The 21,320-nt window shown below is 39.5% G+C and overlaps 1 protein-coding gene across 4 annotated transcripts in view; it reads left to right on the forward strand.

The window, feature by feature from the left end:
* Rpap2 (RNA polymerase II associated protein 2) overlaps positions 1-21,320 on the forward strand; it is an 86,577-nt gene that overhangs the window by 8,047 nt on the left and 57,210 nt on the right. For all 4 annotated transcript variants that reach the window (XM_045138818.1, XM_012947770.2, XM_045138819.1 and 1 more), the window contains exons 6-8: positions 311-399; positions 15,277-15,312; positions 16,880-17,807. In XM_045138818.1, the coding sequence (XP_044994753.1) occupies positions 311-399; positions 15,277-15,312; positions 16,880-17,807 (1,053 nt within the window). The remainder of the gene's footprint in view (positions 1-310; positions 400-15,276; positions 15,313-16,879; positions 17,808-21,320) is intronic.

Genomic DNA, 21,320 nt, shown 5'->3' on the forward strand with positions numbered 1-21,320 from the left:
AATCCCATTTAGATAAAGCTTAAAAACAGGCAAAACCGAATTAATGTTTTGTAGGAATATGTATATAGGTGACAAAACTAAAAAGCAAAAGAATCATGAACTCCAAATTCATCATCATGTTACTTCTGGGAATGTGGAGGGTGATGGTGCTGGGAAGGGAGACATAGAAGCCTTCAAACATTCAGGCCTGACTTAGAACACTTGTGGGTTTGTTCTGTTCTTTGGTTTGTACATTTGTGCTTTCTCTTCTGTGTGTAGGCTATGTTTCAAAAGAGAAGAATAGTTGACTAGCTTTAAATTTCCTTTCTAGTCTTTTTGCAGCAATTTTTGTTACAAAGCATCCAAGTTTTTTGAAGCACAGATTTCCAAATCTCCAGTATGGGTTCGAGAAGAAGAAAGGTAATTTAAATCATCATATAACTCATTTGTTCATCTATTCTTGTAATTTCTGCTCTTTGAGCTACACTGAGAATAGGTCTAGGTTTCTGTAGCTTGTTAGCATTATCCACCCTTTAGTTGTAGGTAAATTGTTATATTTTAAGCATAGCTATTGGGATTTTAAACTTAAAGTCAGAAAAATCATATGTACAAATACTTCTCTGGTGTTTTAATGTTAATCACAAAACTGGAACTTTAACTCTGGTTCCCTGCTGTGCTGGAGCAAGTTCTAAAATCCTTTTAACATACAGTACTGAATCAAAAATATTACATTTGAGGGCTGGAGAGATGGCTTAGTGGTTAAGCGCTTGCCTGTGAAGCCTCAGGACTCCGGTTCGAGGCTCGGTTCCCCAGGTCCCACGTTAGCCAGATGCACAAGGGGGCTCACGCGTCTGGAGTTCGTTTGCAGAGGCTGGAAGCCCTGGCACACCCATCCTCTCTCTCTCCCTCTATCCGTCTTTCTCTCTGTGTCTGTCACTCTCAAATAAAAAAAAAAAAAAAATTACATTTGAGCCAGGCGTGGTGGAACACGCCTTTAATCCCAGCACTTAGGAGGCAGAGGTACAAGGATCCCTCTGAGTTCAAGGCCACCCTTAGTCCTAGTGAATTCCAGGTCAGTCTGGGCTAGAGTGAGACCCTACCTTGAAAAACCCAAAAAAAACCCAAAACAAAACCATTTGGGGCTGGAGAGATGACTCAGCAGTTAAGGAGCTTGCCTGCTCAGTACACATGTAAATCCAGATGCACAAAGTGGCACATGCATCTGACATTTGTTTGCAGTGCCTGGGAGGCCCTGGCATTCCCATTCCTTCTGCCTGTCTCTTCTCTCCTTCTCTGCTTGCAACTAAATAAATAAAACAAAATAATTTTTAAAATACTTTTAAAAAAGGATATTATATTTAGGCTTGGTAAGATGGCTCAGCAGTTAAAGGCACTTGATGCAAAGCCTGACAGCCCAGGTTCAATTCCCTAATACTTTCATAAATCCAGATGCACAGAGTGGCACATGTGTCTGAAACACAGTGGCAAGAAGCCCTGCTATACCCATATCCTCCTTCCCTCCCTTCTTCTTCCCTCTCTCCCCTCCATAAACAAATAACTTTTTTTTTTTTTTTTTTTTTTTTTTTTTTTTTTGGTTTTTCAAGGTAGAGTCTTACTCTAGCCCAGGCTGACCTGGAATTCACTATGAAGTCTCAGGGTGGCCTCGAACTCACAGCAATCCTCCTACTCTGCCTCCCAAGTGCTGGGATTAAAGGTGTGTGCCACCACGCCTGGCAAGAAATAAATATTTTTTTTTAATTATATTTGTTCCAAGATTCTAGGTCTTGGGATCAAGCCAAAGACAAACTCACTTTGTTATTAGAAAACTGTGTACAAAGATTAAATAGTTCAAGTCATTTAATCTTTATTAAAATTACTTCAGTATTTTATAAATATATAGTAAGACACCTTAAAAGTCATCTTTTTGCTAAAAAGTTTATATCATTGCAGAACACTTGCTTCTTGGGAAATATTTAAACACTTGGCAATATTTTACTGAATTTTTTGCTGAATTTGGGAAAATTTATTACTGAGAGTGAGCATAGCAGTATGGCAAAAGTAAGATTGTTATTATAAGTAAACCACAGTGTATAGACACTCCAAACAAAGGTGTAATGGGATTAATGTTATCCCAGGTAGTTCATGTTTGAAAGAGAACACAAAGCCCTATTATGGTAAGATGAGTAAAGTCGTGCTAAATAAATGTACTGAGTGTGATGAGATGCAATTAGCTAAAGAACTTTGGTTCAAAAAGAAGTCTTTATCTGATGAAGGTGGTTATGTGACACCTTTCTAAATTCTGCTAGCTGTCAGTTTTAGTGATGACGGTACCTTTGATGATAGATACCTTTGCCTGCCAAGCCAATCCCTTGTGGTTTTAGATATGTAAAACATACCACCCTGTGGTCCTAATTGAATTGAACATAATAAAGACTAGACTATTCATCATTTCACCAACAGATGTCAACTTTCTTATTTGTGGCTAAAAGCCTATGGCATTATCCAAAGTAAATAGGAAATTAGGCACTCTCTTTTTCTCCTGCTTTAATATTTCTCCCCCCAGAGCTGCCTCTCATTACTGCAGCATGTTCCATCCCTAATAAGACCAGTTTTCTTAAGCTATCCTTGGCTTTATTTACAAAAATATCTTCTCTGTTTATTAACTTGGATTCTGTATATAATCCTTATATCTGCTTTAAAACCATTTACCAAGGCAAACATGGTGGCTCACACCTATAATCCCTAAACTCATGAGGTAGAGGCAGGAGGATGAGGAGTTTAAGGCGAGCCTGGGCTCCAAGAGACCCTGTCTCAAAAAAGGTAGAGCAAGGGGTGGGGGAGAAGAAAAAAGAAAAGGGGGGGGGGAAGCCTTCCTGTTTTCCTCAGTCATTGGCCCTTCCTTTAATTAACTGAAAACAATTATTCTGTCTAACTTTTTCCAAAAATCTTACCATCCTGCATTCAGAATACCTACTTTTCCTCAGAACATGAAGCCTTATCACTTTATATTTGTGGTTCTGGAGGTTCATCTTATGTGTATGCCCTTCCTTACGTCACTAAAAACCAAATATGAAAATGATTTTCTATTCCCCTAGTCTAGACTACTGAACTTAATTTACATTTAAAGTATTCAGTATGGACTTAGTGTAAGGCATGTGCACCATAAAACACCACTGTGAGTTTAACAGTAATTGAGATGGCAGAATAAATACATGATTGAAACAGTTTCTTACTGACTTTAATGGAGATGAGTTATAGAAAAAGAAAAGCTATGGGAGTGGGTTGGGTGCTAAACAGTGGCTGACTACAATAACCCTCTTATCCATTGTTTCAGTTTGCATCCACTACAGTCTGAAAGTATTAGATGGAAGGTTCCGTGAATAATTGATAAGTTTTTTTTTCTTTTTTTTTTTTTTTTGCTTTTTCAGGGTAGGGTCTCACTGTGGTCCAGGCTGACCTGGAATTAACTCTGTCATCTCAGGGTGGCCTTGAACTCATGGCGATCCTCCTACCTCTGCCTCCCGAGTGCTGGGATTAAAGGCGTGCGCCACCACACCCGGCTTAATTGATAAGTTTTAAATTACAAAGCATGTCTAATAGCATTATAAAAAAAAATCTCCCACTTGCCCAGGACATGCATCATCCCTTTTCCCTGTATATCCCCATTGATACACACTGTTGACCTCTTGATCCCTTACTAGACACACAGGGAAAGCATAGTGTACACGAGGCTTGTTACCATCATGATTTTAGGCATTCCACTGGGGGTCTTGCAGTGTGTCACTTATGGATTAGAGGGTGCTACTGTAGTTAATAGAAAAGTAGACAGTAATAATAGGTAAGGAAGAAGAGGCCAGGATAGTTTTGGATATCTCCAAGAACCGGGAAGCTATCAAATAAGTTGTGTCTGGGCTGGAGAGATGGCTTAGTGGTTAACACTCTTGCCTGTGAAGCCTAAGAACTCATGTTTGAATCTCCAGATCACACGTAAGCCAGATACATAATGATGCAAGCATGCAACGTTGCACATGCACACAAGAGGGCACATGGGTCTGGAGTATATTTGCAGTGGTGAAGGCCTGTCATGCACGTGCGCACTCTCTCTCTCAAATAAATTTTTAAAAATTGTGTGTCTGTGTGTGTGTGTTAGTGTGTGTTACAGTGCTGAGGATTGAACTGAGGGTCTGTATATGCCTAGCAAGTGTTCTGTATTCAAGGCAAGTGTTCTGCCACTGAGCTGTAGCCCCAGCCTAAATGTTTTAATGTTGTTGTTGTTGTGTTTTTAGCAAAACTTAATCTTGTAGTTGGTGTGTAAAATAAACTAAAGAAGAATCACAATTAAAGAACTTAACAATCCTTAGATTCAGTCCAACCCCTTCATGAAACAAGCTCAGAAGATTTTCATTTTATTTCTTAGCTAGTGATAGGTTCTGAATGAGAACAGGATTCTAGACAATGATGTCTAAAATATGAATATGAGTTCAACCTGATTGAAATGAGATGATCTACAAATACACATGTGTCCCATTTCATGTAGTGTTAACTATAGCTCTTATTTACATACAGCCCTTGCCAATTTTACAACTATGTTGATATCCTCTGTATCTGGAAATATCTGTGTTCCCTTAAGTTCTATGTAGAACTTGACAATATGGATCATGCTGTTATTTAGCGAATCCACTAGAGGTCACTCTTTTTTCACAGACACTGACTTTTTTGTTTGCTTGTTTTTGGTTTTTGGTTTTTCTTTGAAGTAGGGTCTCCCTCTAGCCCAGGCTGACCTGGAATTCACTATGTAGTCTCAGGGTAGCCTCAAACTCATGGCAATCCTTCTACCTCTGCTTCCAAAATGCTAGGATTTAAAGGCATGTGCCACCACACCCAGTGAGATTGACTTCTTCTTTTTTTTTTTTTTTAAATATTTATCTATTTATGAGAGAAGAGAAAGAGGCAGAAAGACAGGGAGAGAGAATGGGAGTGCCAGGGCCAACAACCACTGCATACGAACTCCAGACACATACACCACCTTGTGTATCTGGCTTAGTTGGGTATGGGGGAATCGAAGATGGGTCCTTAGGCTTCACAGGCGAGTATTTTAACTGTCAAGCCATCTCTCCATCCCTGAGTTTTTAATGTGTGCCTAGTATCAGAATAAATAGTGTTAAGCATTTAATACAGATTTTTTTATTAGTTTATTGTAAGTCATGATAAAAATTTCATCATAGTAATTTAAGTTTCAAGAATAAGTAAAAATTTTAGGTCCATTCAAGGAACTAGATATTGGAACGATTTCTAAATGTTTTTTTTAGCAAATGCACTTTATATTGTGGTCTTATATATGCATATAATTGAGAAAAAAAGTTTATGAGGGCCGAGGAGACAGTTTGCCATACAAACCTGAGTGCCTAAGTTTAGTGCTCCAGAACCCAAGTAAAGCTGGCTATTCTAGCAGGTGTCTGTAATCTCAGGGAACCTGTGGTAAGATGGCAGAGACAGCAGAATTCTCCAGAAGCTCAGGGGACATTCTAGCCAGGTGAACAACGAGAAACCCTGCCTCAAACAGGGTGGAAGGCAGGACATATACCCAGCATTGTCCTTTGACCTCAGCATATACACAATGGCATGCATCCTCCTGTACTCACAAACATGAACACACATGGAATTATAAAAAGCCTATTTTTTTTCCTGCTTTTATAAAATGCTGATAGTTGGGGTTAGAGATTTAGCTCAGTGGTCCTCAGCGCCCCTCACCCCCCACCAAAAAAAAAATCACTGAAAGGCAAAAAGAAAGAAAATAAGATACTGTTAGCAACTCAATTGTTTGATCCTGATTGGCAGTTTGAAGATAACGATTTAGTTAAATCCAGCTCATGGATTTACTATTAGAAAGTCATTTATTGGCACTAGACCCAATTTCCTTATTTATGAAAGTAAAAAGTTGCATTTAACATATTAATTCCCTTTTGTTTTAGTGTTTTACAATCCTAAGTTAACTACATCTTTAATTAGTGCTATTACACTGAAAATTTTCTAGGGCTGGAGAGATGGTGTAGCGGTTGACCGCTTGCCTGTGAAGCCTAAGGACCTCGGTTCGAGGCTCGGTTCCCCAGGTCCCACGTTAGCCAGATGCACAAGGGGGCGCACGCATCTGGAGTTCGTTTGCAGAGGCTGGAAGCCCTGGCGCGCCCATTCTCTCTCTCTCCCTCTACATGTCTTTCTCTCTGTGTCTGTCGCTCTCAAATAAATAAATAAATAAATAATTTTTTTTAAAAAAAAAATTTTCTAAAAGAGGACATTTCTTAATTATTTATTTATTTTAAATTTTTGTTTATTTTTATTTATTGATTTGAGAGTGACAGGCAAAGAGAGAAAGAGGCAGATAGAGAGAATGACCATGCCAGGGCTTCTAGCCACTGCAAACGAACTCCAGATGCATGCTCCACCTTGTGCATCTGGCTTATGTGAGTCCTGTGGAATCGAGCCTTGAACCGGGGTCTTAGGCTTCGCAGGCAAGCATTTAATCGCTAAACCATCTCTCCAGCCCACATGGCTTATTTATAACAATAAAGAAAATTTAAATTTTCAGCATAAGATTGGAGACATATTACTATGTAACAAAGTCTGTCTGGTTTAAGGATTTAGAATAATATGAACTCTTATTTATAAGGATGAAGGCTGATAAATAATTAGATTGAATTTTTTAAAAAACATATATATCTTGCCAGGTGTGGTGGCACATACCTTTAATCCCAGCACTCAGGAGGCAGAGGTAGGAGGATTGCCATGAGTTCGAGGTCACCCTGAGACTCCATAGTAAATTCCAGGACAGCCTGGGTTAGAGTGAGACCCTGCCTTGAGAAAACAAAATGTATATTTATATTTATATTTATCTAAGAAAGTAGAACTGTGGGCACTGCAGGGTCTCTTGCCAGTGCAAATGAATGTCAAGTGCATGCATCACTGTGTGCATCTGGCATTACATAGGTACTGGGGAATTGAACTCTGGCCAGCAGTCTTTGCAAGGAAATTCCGTTAACTTCTGAGCCATCTCCCCAACCCCTAAATTTTCTTAATTAGAAAAAAGTCAGGAATATTTTTATAGTGTTTTCTGAACTCTTTGGGGACATCATGAGTTTATACATTGGAAATCAGAATACTGAATTTGACCTAACTTGATGTTTTATAAATTATCATGAACACTGGATTGCATTGATTTATCAGATTCTAAAAATAGTAAAAACTAGTATTAATAACAAACTTATGATATTACTTTAATGTTACAGTAAGTTTACTAGTTCCTTGATAAATGTAATAACTTATGGATAATTTAGATAAACTCATTAACTCTTGTTTTGTTGTTTGGTTTTCTTGGTTGTTTGTTTTGTTTTGTTTTGAGGTAGGGTCTCACTCTAGCTCAGGCTGACCTGGAATTCACTCTGTAGTCTCAAGGTGGACTCAAACTCATGGTGCTGGGATTAAAGGTGTGCACTACCATGCCGGGCTCTAAACTCATTAATTCTAGCTTCACACCTTTACTAAGGCTCTGGAATCAGAAACAGTCATTTATTGAAATGAAAAGTTATATAGAATATATCTGTGAAGTGAGGGAGACCAGCATACTTCTCACAAATGGTCTCCTGATACTCAGCATGAGACAGAACCCTGGCCAGGGATAGTTTGCCTCATAAGGTGCATTTCTTGTTGTGAGTTAGTGTTTTAGTGGCCAGACTCTACAGACCACAGCTGGTTTTGATCCCCTGAGGCAATGTGCTCATTTAGATAGGATTGTAGTTACTTTTAGAAATCCCCTGTGCTACAGTGTAGGCTCTGATAAGTCTCTGAAGGAAGTTTTCAGAATTATATGCTAACATCTGAGTAGGAGGGACAAATGTTGAAAAGCAAATTTTAACTTTAAAGATCAAATTGGGGCGAATGGTTAATGCTGACAGAGCTAAAAGCGCCATCATGTGGCCCAGAGTGGGGGATTTTCACATACCAGTTCTCAGCGGTAAACAATATAATCTCAGAGGGGCGGAAGCCAAAAACCTCGGCAGAGCAACTTCTCAAACCTCTTCCTGGACAACCACCTCTGTTGCTCAGCAAGCAGAATACAAGCTTTCTGAAAAGATTTCAGTGTACCTCTTTAGAATATTTGAAAAGTTCTTGCCATGGGAGAATTGTACCCCACTGTCCCTGTTGATAAATGCATAAAATGTACATATTTCAAGTGATATGTGTGTATGAATACATGTATAGAAGATTTTTAAAAAATATTTTATTTATTTATTTATGAGAGAGAGGGAGACAGATGAGAGAATGGGCAGACCAGGGCCTCTAGCCACCAAATACGAACTCCAGACACGTGTGCCCCCTTGTGCATCTGGCTTGTGTGGGTCCTAGGAAACCTAACTGTGGTCCTTAGGATTCACAGGCCAGTGCTGTAACTGCTAAGTCATTTCACCAGTCTCCTGTATACAAGATTTTTGACATACATTTATGTTTACTTTGCTCAAGTTAAAATTAATCATCTGGAATCAGGTGTAGTATGCATACCTGTAACCCCAGCACTCAAGAGGCAGGGGGATCAAGAGTTCAAGTCTTCCGCAACTACATACTGAGCCTGATGCCAGCTTCATACTGAGCCAAATAAGACCTTTTCCAAAAAAAAAAAAGCAAAAAATAAAATGAATCATGTAAGATGAAAATGTTCATGAATAACCATTTTGAAGATATTTAACTAAAATAATTGTTTATTTTTGTTTTTAAATTGAATTTTCAGAACTATCTCTAGGACAGGATAAATTGTGGAGAATAAAATAATTTAGGCCTGGTGTGGTAGTACATGCCTTTAATCCCAGCACTTGGGAGGCAGAGGTAGGAGGATTGCTGTGAGTTTGAGGCCACCCTGAAACTACAAAGTAAATTCCAGGTCAGTTTGGGCTAGATAGAGGAAGACCCTGCCTCAAAAAACAACATTACCAGCACTTGGGAGGCAGAGGTAGGAGTTCGAGGCCACCCTGAGATTACATAGTTAATTCTAGGTCAGCCTGGACCAGAGTGTGACCCTACCTCAACACCCCCCCCACCCCCTGCCTGCCAGAAAAAAAGGATCAATTATCTGGGCATGGTAGTGCATGCCTTTAATTCCAGCATTCAGGAGGCAGAGGTAGGAGGATCACTGCGAATGCAAGGCCACCCTGAGACTACAGAGTGAATTCCAGGTCAGCCTGGACTAGAGTGAGATCCTGTCTCAACAAAAAAAAAAAAAAAGAAAAGAAAAGAAAAGAAAAGAAGAGAAAAGAAAAGAAAAAGAAAAATAGGATCAGTTTTAACAAGCCAAAAGAAGTCATCCAAGACAGGTTAGAAAAGAAGGCAGTTTAGCTTGTCTCATTCTTAAACACTGCACGACAAAACCAACCTGAAGTTTTCCATTGAGCCTGTCATCTAAAACCTGCATGTGCTTGAAACTGGTTTGTTTTGTGTCAGGGACGAGGAAGGGTATTTATTTAAAGTCACTCATGAAATAATAGTAGTAACAAAGTTTAAGAGTGATCTCTTACCCTAAAGTCAGAAAATATAAGTAAAAGAGAATAAAGCAACAATTCCTAAAGCATTGAGTTCCTATAACAGGGATTAAGCAGTATGGGATCCACATACCTACCTTGGGGTCTTTTATCTGATATTGGAGACAACTTGTTATTGGAAAGAACTTAGACTTTGAAATGCGACATAAATTGAGATACAGATTTCTTGTTAGCTGTGTGATCTTGCAGGTCAGTTAACCTCTCAGAGCTTCAGTTCTCTCACCTGTAAGAGCAGTTGTAAGTTGTGGGAAGATTAAATGAAATCATATGTAAACCACCTAGCAGACAGTTTGAAAAGATGAAAAAAACCCTAGAGATGAGTGGTGCTGATAGCTGAACAATGAAAATGTACTGGAAAATATACATGCCTTAGACTATACACCAAAAATCTATCAAATAGTAAATGTACAGCTTACCACAACTTTTTTCCTTGGTTTGGTGCTGCAAATTAAACCTAGGGCCTGACTCATGCTAAGCATATACTCTACTACTAAGGCACTTTTCCATAAAATTTTAAAGACCCATCTAACATGTGGTAGACATTTTATGATGTGCAACGGTATTCCCAGCTACTCAGGAGGCTGAGCCAGGAGATCACTTTTTAAATATTTATTTGAAAAAGGAGAGAGGAGGAGAGACAGAATGGGTACCAAGGCCTATTGCTACTGCAAATGAATACCAGATGTATGGACCACTTTGTGCATCTGGCTTTACATGAGTACTGGAGAATCGAACCCAGGACATCAGGCATTGCAAGCAAGTGCCTTTAACCATTAAACCATCTCTTTAGGCCCAGGAAGATCTTTTGAATTCAGAAATTTAAAGATGGGCCTGTTCAACATGGTAAGATCCCATCTCAAAAGAATTAAATAAAAATGAAAAAATTGGCTGAGTGTGATGGCACACACCTTTAATCCCAGCGCTTGGGAGGCAGAGAGGTAGGATGATCGTCATGAGTTCGAGGCTACCCTGAGACTACATAGTGAATTCCAGGTTAGCCTGGGCTACAGTGAGACCCTACCTCAAAAAAACAAAAAGAAAAAAATAAGAAAAAATTGTTTTGTGGGCTGGAGTGATGGTGTAGCAGTTAAGGCACTTGCCTGTGAAGCCTAAGGACCCATGTACAACTCCTCAGATCCCACGTAAGCTAGATGCACAAGGTGGCACATGCGTCTGGAGTTCTGTTGCAGTACCTGGAGACCCTGGTGCACCAATTCTCTCTCTCTCTGTCTCATTTTTCAAATAATTGTTTTGTAAGCTGGGGATGGTGACACACACCTTTAGTCCCAGCATTTGAAAGGCAGAGGTAGGAGGATCACTGAGTTTGAGGCTACCCTAAGACTACATAGTGAATTCCAGGTCAGCCAGGGCTACCTGAAAAACCAAAAAAAAACAAGTTTTTTTTTTTGTAGATGGGGGTTCTCATAAAACTATTTTAAATCATATTTGCATCTTTTAATAACATTTATATTTTGATTATCCCATGATTAAACCACATTTAGACCCCCCCCATTTTTTTGAGGTAGGGTCTCACTCTAGCTCAGACTGACCTGGAACTCACTATGTACTCTCAGGGTGGCCTCGAGGCCTCGAACTCATGCCAGTCCTCCTCCTACTACCTCCCGAGTGCTGGGATTAAAGGCGTGAACTACCACGTCTGACTAGACCCCTTCTTTATTTCACTATGGGGCCTTCAAGATCTTAAAATAAGAGCTTCCCGTCTCTGACCACAGCTTTTATCTCATCTACAGTATCAGTCTGCTTTGTAACCTCATGTTGACCTCCTGTCTCCCCAGCTGTATTCTCCGGGTTAGCAGACAGACCCTTAATGTATTTGTTTTCTTGAGCTCCACCCCACAGCTAGCAGTCACCAGAGCTAGCAATCAGGTGTTGTCCCCCCTTAGCCTTCTATCATTTCCACCTCCCAAGGGCCAGGGCCAGTCATCCTTTGTGTGCGGGAGAAGGGGGTTGCTGAACGTTATCGGGAAATGTTTTCATGATCATTAGCATTTTCAGTCCATTATTCTCACACCGTTCCAGGGGGAATGTTTTTACTTATTCTATAGATGGTGGAACTGAGAAGTGTAGTGACTCACACAGGGTTCTTGCCTTATATAGAGAGATTTGAGATTGAAACTCAGGACCGGAGCAAGGCTTGGTGACACATATGTGTAATACTAGCACTTGAGAGACTGAGGCAGGAGACTCATAAGTTCCAGGCCAGTTAGCTATGCGTACAAAAAGACCCTGTCTTAAAAAAAAAAAAAAGAAAAATCAGTTGTATTTGGCACCAAAAACTGCTCTGCAGCATTCCTTTGACCCTGTTCACATACTTTTTTTCCATTTGTTTCTTACGATTTGAAACATTCAGATCTGTTCTATTCTTAAACTTTGACCCTAACCCCACCTGTTGTAAATATATATCTATTTGGGGGGGGGGGGTTGAGGTAGGGTCTCACTCTAGCCCAGGCTGACCTGGAATTCACTATGTAGTTTCAGAGTGGCCTCGAACTCTCTGAGATCCTCCTACCTCTGCCTCCCAAATTCTGAGATTAAACATGTGTGCCACCATGCCCAGCTTTGTTGTAGATATTTTTAAGCCTTATTATTACCAAAATAATTCAAGGAATTCAGCAGAGTGTCCCTGTGGTAGTTTGAATAAATGCTTCCCAATAGATTCAGGAGTTTCCTTAAAGGTTCTTAGATTTCCAGCTACCTGGCTGGAGGAGATGTCAGTCAGTGGATCTTAGGGTCCAGCCCTAAAGTGTGGCGGTGGATTTGGAATTCCAGTCTGAAGATATGCAGAGTGCCTGAATTCAGCCTGGAATTCCTAAGTGTGCTTGTGTGTGGTGTGGCTTTTGGGTTTTTTTGGCTTGGGACTTCTCATTCTCTCTCTTTGATTCTATAAGATGGGGGCCAAACAAAGGACCCAGGTTCAATTCTCCAGGACCCACATAAGCCAGATACACAAGGGGCACATGTTTCTGGATTTCATTTGCAGTGGCTAGAGGCCCCAGCATGCTCATTCTCTCTCTGTCTCTCTGCTTGCAAATAAATAAAATTTTTTAAAAAGATGGGGGCCAACTTCTGGCATTATGGAACTTCCCCTTGATCTGTAAGCTTCAAGAAATAACCCTTCTTCCATAACTGTGCCTTGTTTGGAAGTTTATCTCAGTGATCTGAAGCTGTTGACTACAGTCCCTCATTATTTTCTTCATGTGTACTCATTTCTCCATCTCTTCATGGCTAACAAAGTGCTCTCCTCGTTACAGATTCCATTTTCTCTCCCAGGCCCTACTTTATGATTTATTTGTATTCTTCCACTTTTATTTATTTTTTATTTTATAAGAGAGAGAGAATTGGTGTGCCAGGAGCTCCTGCCAGTGCAGTTGAACTCCAGACACATGTGCCACTTTGTATGCATTTGTGACCTTGCATGCTTGTATCACCTTTGTGCGTCTGGCTTACGTGGGACCTAGAGAGTCGAACATGGGTCCTTAGGCTTTGCAGCCAAGATTGCTCAGTGGTTAAGGCGTTTGCCTGCAAAGCCCAAGGGCCTGGGTTTGATTCCCCAGTACCTTCATAAAGCCAGATGCACAAAGTGGCACATGCATCTGGAGTTCATTTGCAGTGCCTAAAGGCCCTGGTGCACCCATTCATATTTTCTCTCTCCCTCCCATCTTTCTTTCTTTGTCATAAATAAATAAAATATATTTTAAAAATAAATAATTAAATGATGGTAGTAATAATAGATAGGGATTTATAGCAGTAGGAATTTAGGGGGCTATCAGACTAAAGAGTGGGGTCTTATTTGTTTTAAGAGCTAGGGTATGGGCTGGAGAGATGGATTAGCAGTTAAGGCGTTTGCCTGCAAAGCATAAAGATCTAGGTTCAATTCCCCAGAACCCATATAAGCCAGATGCACATGTGTCTGGAGTTTGTTTGCAGTAGCTAGAGGCCCTAGTGTGCCCTGTCTTTTTCTTTCTCTCTCTCTCTCTCATATATATAAATAATAAATGAACATTTTAAAAAGAGCTAGAGTAGATTTAAACATCATTACATGTGTTTTATTGAGAACTTTAATATATGAACATATTGCAATTGGATCATACTCCTGTCCCATTGTCCTCTTTGGTCCCCTCTCTCCCTGGTTACATGATTTTTTGTTGTTGTTGTTGTTTGTATGTTTGGCTTTTTTTAAAAAGGTGAAGAAGGCATGGTGGCACATGCCGTTAATCTTAGCACTGGGGAGGCAGAGTAGGAGGATTGCTGTGAGTTCACAGTCAGCCTTAGACTACATAGGGTATTCTAAGTCAGCCTGGTATACAGCTAAATCTTACCTTGATAAAAGCGGGGGGAGGGGGAGGGGGAGGGAATATGTATAGCATCCTGGATGAAGCAGAATTAACTTGAGGTGCCTTTATTTATAAACTGTGTATCTGTCTTCACTAAATTCAGCTGAAATGATTCCTTTCCAGCTCTTCTTGATTCACACACTCATCTCTGACTTTCTGGACCAGTTCCTATCTCTCGCATGGTACTTAACATATGCTCTTTCACGTTATATGATGAAAGTATAATTTTATTATAGCCAAGCATGGTGGAGCACGCCTTTAATCCCAGCACTCAGGATGCACAGGTAACCTACCTATCTCTGAGTTCAAGGCCACCTTGAGACTACATTGTGAATTCCAGGTCAGCCTGGGCTAGAGTGAGACCCTACCTCAAGAAATTAAATAAATAAATTATTATAAAAGTTAATGAAAATTATAATATTAAAAGTTTTACATGGAAGTGGTTCATAGGCTTCTCTGCTGAACAGTTATTAGTTATACCTGTTCCAAGGCTTCTAACATGATGATACTATTTCTTGGCATTCTTAGCATTTCACTATTATTCTGTACCTCCACATAGTCATCTATCACAAAACTTCTGGCTTTACATAGGTACTGAGGTAAACCTGGGTTGGTAGGCTTTGCAAGAAATACCTTATTTGCAGAACCATCTCTTTAGTCCTAACTTGATGTGTATGGGGTGCTTTTTGGTGGGTTTTTTTTTGTTGTTGTTTTGTTTTTTCCTTATTTATTAGATATATGGGGTTTGAACTTACACCAAAAAGTGAGTAAATCTGAGATAAGAAAAAGACTAACATAGACTTTTGTGCATGGGATTCACAGTATTTTGACACACATATACATATATTGTTTGAGAGAAATATTTGAAAAGAGGCAGATAGAAAGATAGAATGGGCACATTAGAGCCTCTAGCCACTGCAGACTCTTGACACATGTGCCACCTTGTGCATCTGGCTTTACATGGGTACTGGGGAATCAAACCTGGGTTCTTTGCCTTTGCTGGCAAACACCTTAAGCACTAAGCAATCTTTCCAGCCCTCCTTTAACTTTTTATTATTTATTTATTTGGTTTTTCAAGGTAGGGTCTTGCTCTAGCCCAGGCTGACCTGGAATTCACTTTGTCATCTCAGGGTAGCCTTGAACTCACAGAGGTCCTCCTTCCTCTGCCTCCCAGGTGCTGGAATGGAATCAAAGACATGTACCACCATGCCCAACTTCCTTTAACGTTTTTAAGGAAAGAATCTTACTGTGAATTACTTTCTTTTAATTATATTTTCTGTGCACTGCAATGGTAATGAATACTTGGAAGCATCTGACATATCAATTGCCTTCAGTTTCTATTTCTGTGTTTTGTTCAGGCATCCTGACTTTCAGCTGCTAAAGGATGGACAAAGGTACAGTTGGATCAGTATCACTTACCTGCTTTGTATATTTATGTTCATAGAAACAGTAAGCGTGAGCCAGGTGACAGGAGCTCTTGGATGTCCTGTGCTGATGCATTATAAGTGTCCTATTCTAGCCACACAAAGAAATATTTGACATGTCAGCTTTTTCTTTTATGCTGGAAGGATGATGTGTTCGATCTGTATGATTTATTGTACAGCTGTCCTACTGAGAGTCTAATTGAACCTGCTGAAATATAACACAAACACAGCCTCCATCTCACACTGCTGCTTTGTCAGCTAGACCCTACCAATTTCATTTACTGAAAAGATTTATGGTCTTATTTTATAGGATGTCAAGACATTAATGTGTTAGTTATTATTTGAAAGGATGTGTATTGGGCTGGGGAGATAGCTCATCTGTTAAAAGTGCTCGCTTGCAAAGTTTCCTAGCCTGGGTCAATTCCCTAGTACCTGCATAAAGTGAAATGCACAAAGTGACACATGCATCTGGAGTTCATTTGCAGTGGCTAGAGGACCTGGCACACCCATTCTCCCTTTCCCTTTCCTCCTGCCCCTCCCTCTCTCCTCCTCTTCTTCCTCCTTCTTTTCCATCTGCTTACACATAAATTAATAAAAATATTTTAAATGCATATCTAATGCACTAATATGTATTTTGGATTTTGATTTTGTTCCTTTTTAAATCTTCCTAATAACATTGTTGCCCAACTATGGCCATCTCTCAAAACACAAGCTTTAAAACACATACACACACACACACACACACCCCTTAACTCTCAGAATAAATGTTTTGGTTTGTAATCATTGCTTTATTCTCAGGGTATCAAGCACAAGGAAGCAGTTTGATTGATGGGATCTTAATGGCTTTCACCTATTACAAAAAAAGTATGATTGCCTGAAAATTCCCAGAGAAAGTATAAAATATATCATAGCTATAAAATTACATTGTTCTAATTTTTTGAAATTATACTTCTTTTTTTCTTCTTAATCAGAAGGTACTTGCCTGGGTATGCAAATTGAACTTTAATTTAAAAACTACCTGCAGTACTGAAATTTTGGTATAGTTGCTCCATTCCAATCCACAACCTTGCTTTCAGTTTGTTTTTCTTATCTCTTTCTTTCACACTTCCCCACAACATGTTTCTTGACCCAGAAACTTTCTCATCTGTTGTTTTAAATTTTTTACATGTGTATTTGAGAACAACTGCTCACGTATGCTTGCCTCTTTCAACTTGAGTTGGAAAGCTCTGTCTCTGTCTCATTAAAATAAAAAAAGACAAAAAACAAAATAATTCAGAATTACTTTTTTCTTTTTTTGCTGCAATACCTTAACAATTATAAAATGGTCAGAAACAAAGGAAGAGAACTGGAAGGAGAATTTTTATCAAATGTGTATTAGATACAAAGAAATGAAAGCTTTCTGAAAGCTATATATCAATACACATAAGGGGCTATATCTAGGAAATAGAAGATTTAATCTTGAAAATTACAAAGTACAAATGCTCTGGAATACTTTGCTTTCCTGTCATAATGACTTTGTCTACCTTTCTTTGTACAGTGGCTGTTCGGGGGAAGAAGTACAGTTACGCAGCGAAGCCATCAAAGTGTCGGATATTGATAGCTCTGGCCCTGTTGAGAAGCACCCTGAGTCCTCTTCTCCTGGCACCTGCAGTGATAGTGCCAGCGATAATGAGCAGGACTTTGTTTCCTCCATCCTACCAGGAAACAGACCAAGTGCAACGGGTGCAGGGCCACAGCTGCACACCAAAAGCAAAATGAAAAAGAAAGCTGGTCAAAAAGCTAACTTCACACACATGGAACCGACAGTAGTAGCTGTCACCGAGCGGTTAGGTAACTGTAGACTAGACAGTCAGGAGAAAGCTGCTGCTGGTGAGCTCCCTGTAAAGAAAGGAAGCACTCAGACTGATTCAACTAGTCCTTGTTGTGAAAGACTAGACGCCTCAACAAAGTCTGAAAATAAGTGCAGTATGTCAGAAATAACTCTTGTAGGTATAAGTAAGAAAAGTGCTGAACATTTCAAGAGGAAATTTGCCAGAACAAACCAAGTTTCTGGGTCAGCCTCTAGTCCAGTACAGGTGTGCCCTGAAGTTGCAAAGATAAACTTGCTTCAAGTTCTGAGGAAAACTTTGCTGGAATGGAAGACAGAAGAAACGTTGAAGTTTTTGTATGGCCAGAATTACACTTCTGTGTGTCTGAAACCCTCACTGGTCTCTGAGGCTAATCAAGAACTTGATGAAGATGACATAAATTATGACCCAGGTAGTTACTTCCCTACTCTGAAAGTATCTCAGAACAATCTAGATGAGTCTTTACCTTTTAGAGGCTCAGATACAGCCATCAAACCACTGCCAAGCTATGAGAACTTGAAAAAGGAAACGGAAACACTAAACCTGAGGATCAGGGAGTTTTACAGAGGGCGTTATGTGATAAATGAAGACACCATCAAGTCACAAGACCTAGAAGAGGTATGTCTTCATGCCCAGTTTTTCCAGGCTGCTAGCTTTTGGAGAACTCATTTGTAGCAGCTCTTGGAGCACATCTTCTTTTTATCTACAATGGTTATATAGTACAATAGACTTACTACTTGGAGAGTTAAATATTTGTCAATATAATATTTGATAAGGTTAAATTTGAAGCATAGGTGAAAATAATACAGAAAAGGAGACTTACTGGGAAGATAATAGATAAGGATTAGAAAGATTGTATTTGGATAGACCTAGATTTGAATATCTGCACTGTCATATATGAGCTCTATGAACTTAGTTTTTTGAGTCTGTAAATGAGACTATTAACAGCTTCCCTTGCTCATTTTTTAAGAGTACATGGCACAGGGGCTGGAGAAATGTCTCATTGGTTAAGGTACTTACCTGTGAAGCCTACGGACCCAGGTTTGATTTCCCAGTAACCAGCCAAATGCCTAAGGCTTTGGCATGCCCATATTCATTACCGCCCCCCTCTCTCCCTCCCCCTCCCTCTCTCTCTCTCTCTCACTCTCAATCTCTCTCCTCTCATCTGCCTCTTTCTTGCAAATGAATAAATATTTGTTTTAAAAAAATAAAGAGTACAAGGCATAGAATTGGTAATTAAGAAATAATCATATGTCAGGAGCCAGGTGTGGTGGCACATATCTTTAATCCCAGGCAGAGATAGGAGCATCACCATGAGTCCAAGGCTATCCTGAGACTACAGAGTGAATTCCAGGCCAGCCTGAGCTAGAGTGAGATCCTGCCTTGAAAAACCAAAACTAGCAATCATCATCATCATCATATGTCAAGACTGAATATATACTGCTGAAATTTAACAAGGCCACTTTGGAATTTCTGTTCAGCATTTGTAGTTGATATGTACTGTCTGGGAAATTGAGTCATTTGGCATGAAAAAGAATAACCTTGCTTTGACAACAAAACTTTGTTACTAAATATTTCTTAGTGAATATTTGAACTCTAAGCTTAAACTATACTTGGAGATTTGGAAGGAAGGTAGACTTGAAATTGGCTCAGCAGTTAAAGGTACTGCTTGCAAAGCCTGATGGCCCAGATTCGATTTCAAACTCAGGGCTTAATGCATGCTAGATGAGCATTCTTCCAACTGAGCTATATCACCAGCCCCTCAACACTAGTTTTTTTTTCAATTGTTCACTTTAGTAACTTCTTCACAAAACTTTTACTTATACAAGATTATTTCATCTTCTAGAAGCTTTGCAATTTATCTGCTTATTTTTTACTGTATGCATGCATGTATGTTCTTGTATGTATAGGTTCAAGTGTGTGCAGGTGTACACATGTGCACAGGCTGTGAGGCCAGAGAACAGTTTTGAATGTCATCTTTAGGAATGCCATTCACCTCCCTTGAGACAGGATTTCTTATTGGGCTGCAACTCATCAATTATACTAGACAAGCTGGCTGGTGAGCCTCTGTCTCTGCCTCTCTACACTGGAATTACAAGTGTGGGTCATCCTACCTAGTATTTTACTTGAGTACTGGGGATTGAACTCAGGCCTTCATGCTTGTAAGACAGGCACTTTATCAATTGAACCATCTCTCCCGTTCTTTCTGGGATTTTTAAAAATATTTTTATTTATTTGCAAACATAGAGAGAAATAGAAGAGAGACTGAGGTAAAATGGTTGCTCTAGGGCCTCCAGTCACTGCAAATGACCTCTAAATGCATGCGCCACTGTACATCTGACTTTACATACTGGGAAATCAAACTGAGGTCATTAGGCTTTGCTGGCGAACACCTTAACTGCTGAGCCATCTCTCTGGCCTCCCCCTCCCCCCCCTCTGTTTCGATTGTTTTTTGTTTAGAGGTATGGGTCAGATGTCCTTGTTTTCCCATATAGGTACACAATTACCCAGCACCCTGTATTGCAGATTCTCCTTTCCCCTACTGCTCTGTAGCATGAAGCTTGTCATAAATCACATGTGCATTCATTCATAGACCATTTAGCTTTTATGTGCTATTATAAATACTGTTAAAAACAATTTTTTTCCAGGCATGGTGGCACATGCCTTTAATCCCAGCACTCAGGAGGGAGAGGTAAGGATGATCACAGTGAGTTTGAGGCCAACCTGAGACTACAGAGTGAGTTACAGGTCCGCCTAGGCTAGAGTGAGACCCTACTTCAAAAAAGAAACAAAAATAAAATAGCATAAATTATAACATTTTATCTAACTGAGCATAATAAGAAAATCAGTTTTTATGTATTAATTGTATAGCTAGTACCCTTGCTAAACCTATTTAAATTATGAATTTAATGATCTATAACAATGAAAATAGTTCTAGTTTATTTGTAGCTATTTTGGAGACATTTGTCTCTATATATGTAGAGAGATATATATATACAGTCATGCTGTTGTGTTTTTTCACATTCTAATCCTTATTCCTTACTGCTTTGATTCTTTCTTCTTGCTATCATCTACTAGTTTAAGACATCTAGGACAGTGGGTTTCTTGTCTCATTCCCTATCTCAGAAACAAAGCTTTAAATACTTTGCTTCTAATTCACTAGTAGTCATTATAATGAGTAAATACTGAATCTTACTGAACATTCCCCTTGTGCCTATTAAGTGGCTCATTTGATAAATTTTTATTATAATTGCATTTTTTTTACTTGTGTACCCAGCCTTAGCTGGGAGTGTAGCTCGGTGGTAGAGCACGGTCAGGGCTCTGAGCTTGATCCTCAGGACCACGATGTGTGTGTACATGTGAGTGCACACATCATCCTTACATTTTTAATCAACCTAACTTGAAAGCTGGGGAGATGGTTCAGTGGTTAAAGGCACTTACTCGCAAAGTCTGCCAGCCCAGGGTCAATTCAAAGCTAGATGAACAAAGTGGAACGTGTGTCTCGAGCTCATTGCAGTAGCAAGAGGCCCTGATGTGCCCATATATTCACTCTCTGTCCTTCATCTTTCTCTCGTCCTCCTTTCCCTCTCCCAAATAAGTAAGTTTAATAAATAAATAAGCCAAATTTGATTGAACTGTAATCGTTGTTAATTAAGTAATGAATTTGGCCTCCTAATATTTCCTTCAAATTTTGCATATATTGGCGTATGAATTACTCATAATTATGTCTTAAAACAGATCCTTGAAATGAAGTAATTTGGGGAAAGATCAATAAAGAGACTTGAGGAGCCCTCACCTACCCTTAAATTTAAAGGAAAAGGTCAGGAACTGACTTCTAGATTTTGTGCCAAGTAGGGGCTGCATATGATAGACCACATGGAGACATTGGGTGAAAGAGCTCATTGCTGATTGTCCTTCCTATGCCATCCAATTTCTTGTTCTGTGTTGGCAAAGCCCAAATAAAATCAGACAGCCAGGAAGCCCAATAATGCAGCCATTCTGATAACTGTCTGCTAAGGTGTGCAAAGGAATGATTCCAGCCTGGAGGAATTAAAGCAAGCTTTCATGCACAGATCCAGTGTAAGAAGAAAAACCACATTCCAGATCAGGAGTATTTCAATATTCCAATCA

The sequence above is a fragment of the Jaculus jaculus genome, chromosome 19 (assembly GCF_020740685.1).
Source record: "Jaculus jaculus isolate mJacJac1 chromosome 19, mJacJac1.mat.Y.cur, whole genome shotgun sequence".
Lineage (NCBI taxonomy): Eukaryota > Metazoa > Chordata > Mammalia > Rodentia > Dipodidae > Jaculus > Jaculus jaculus.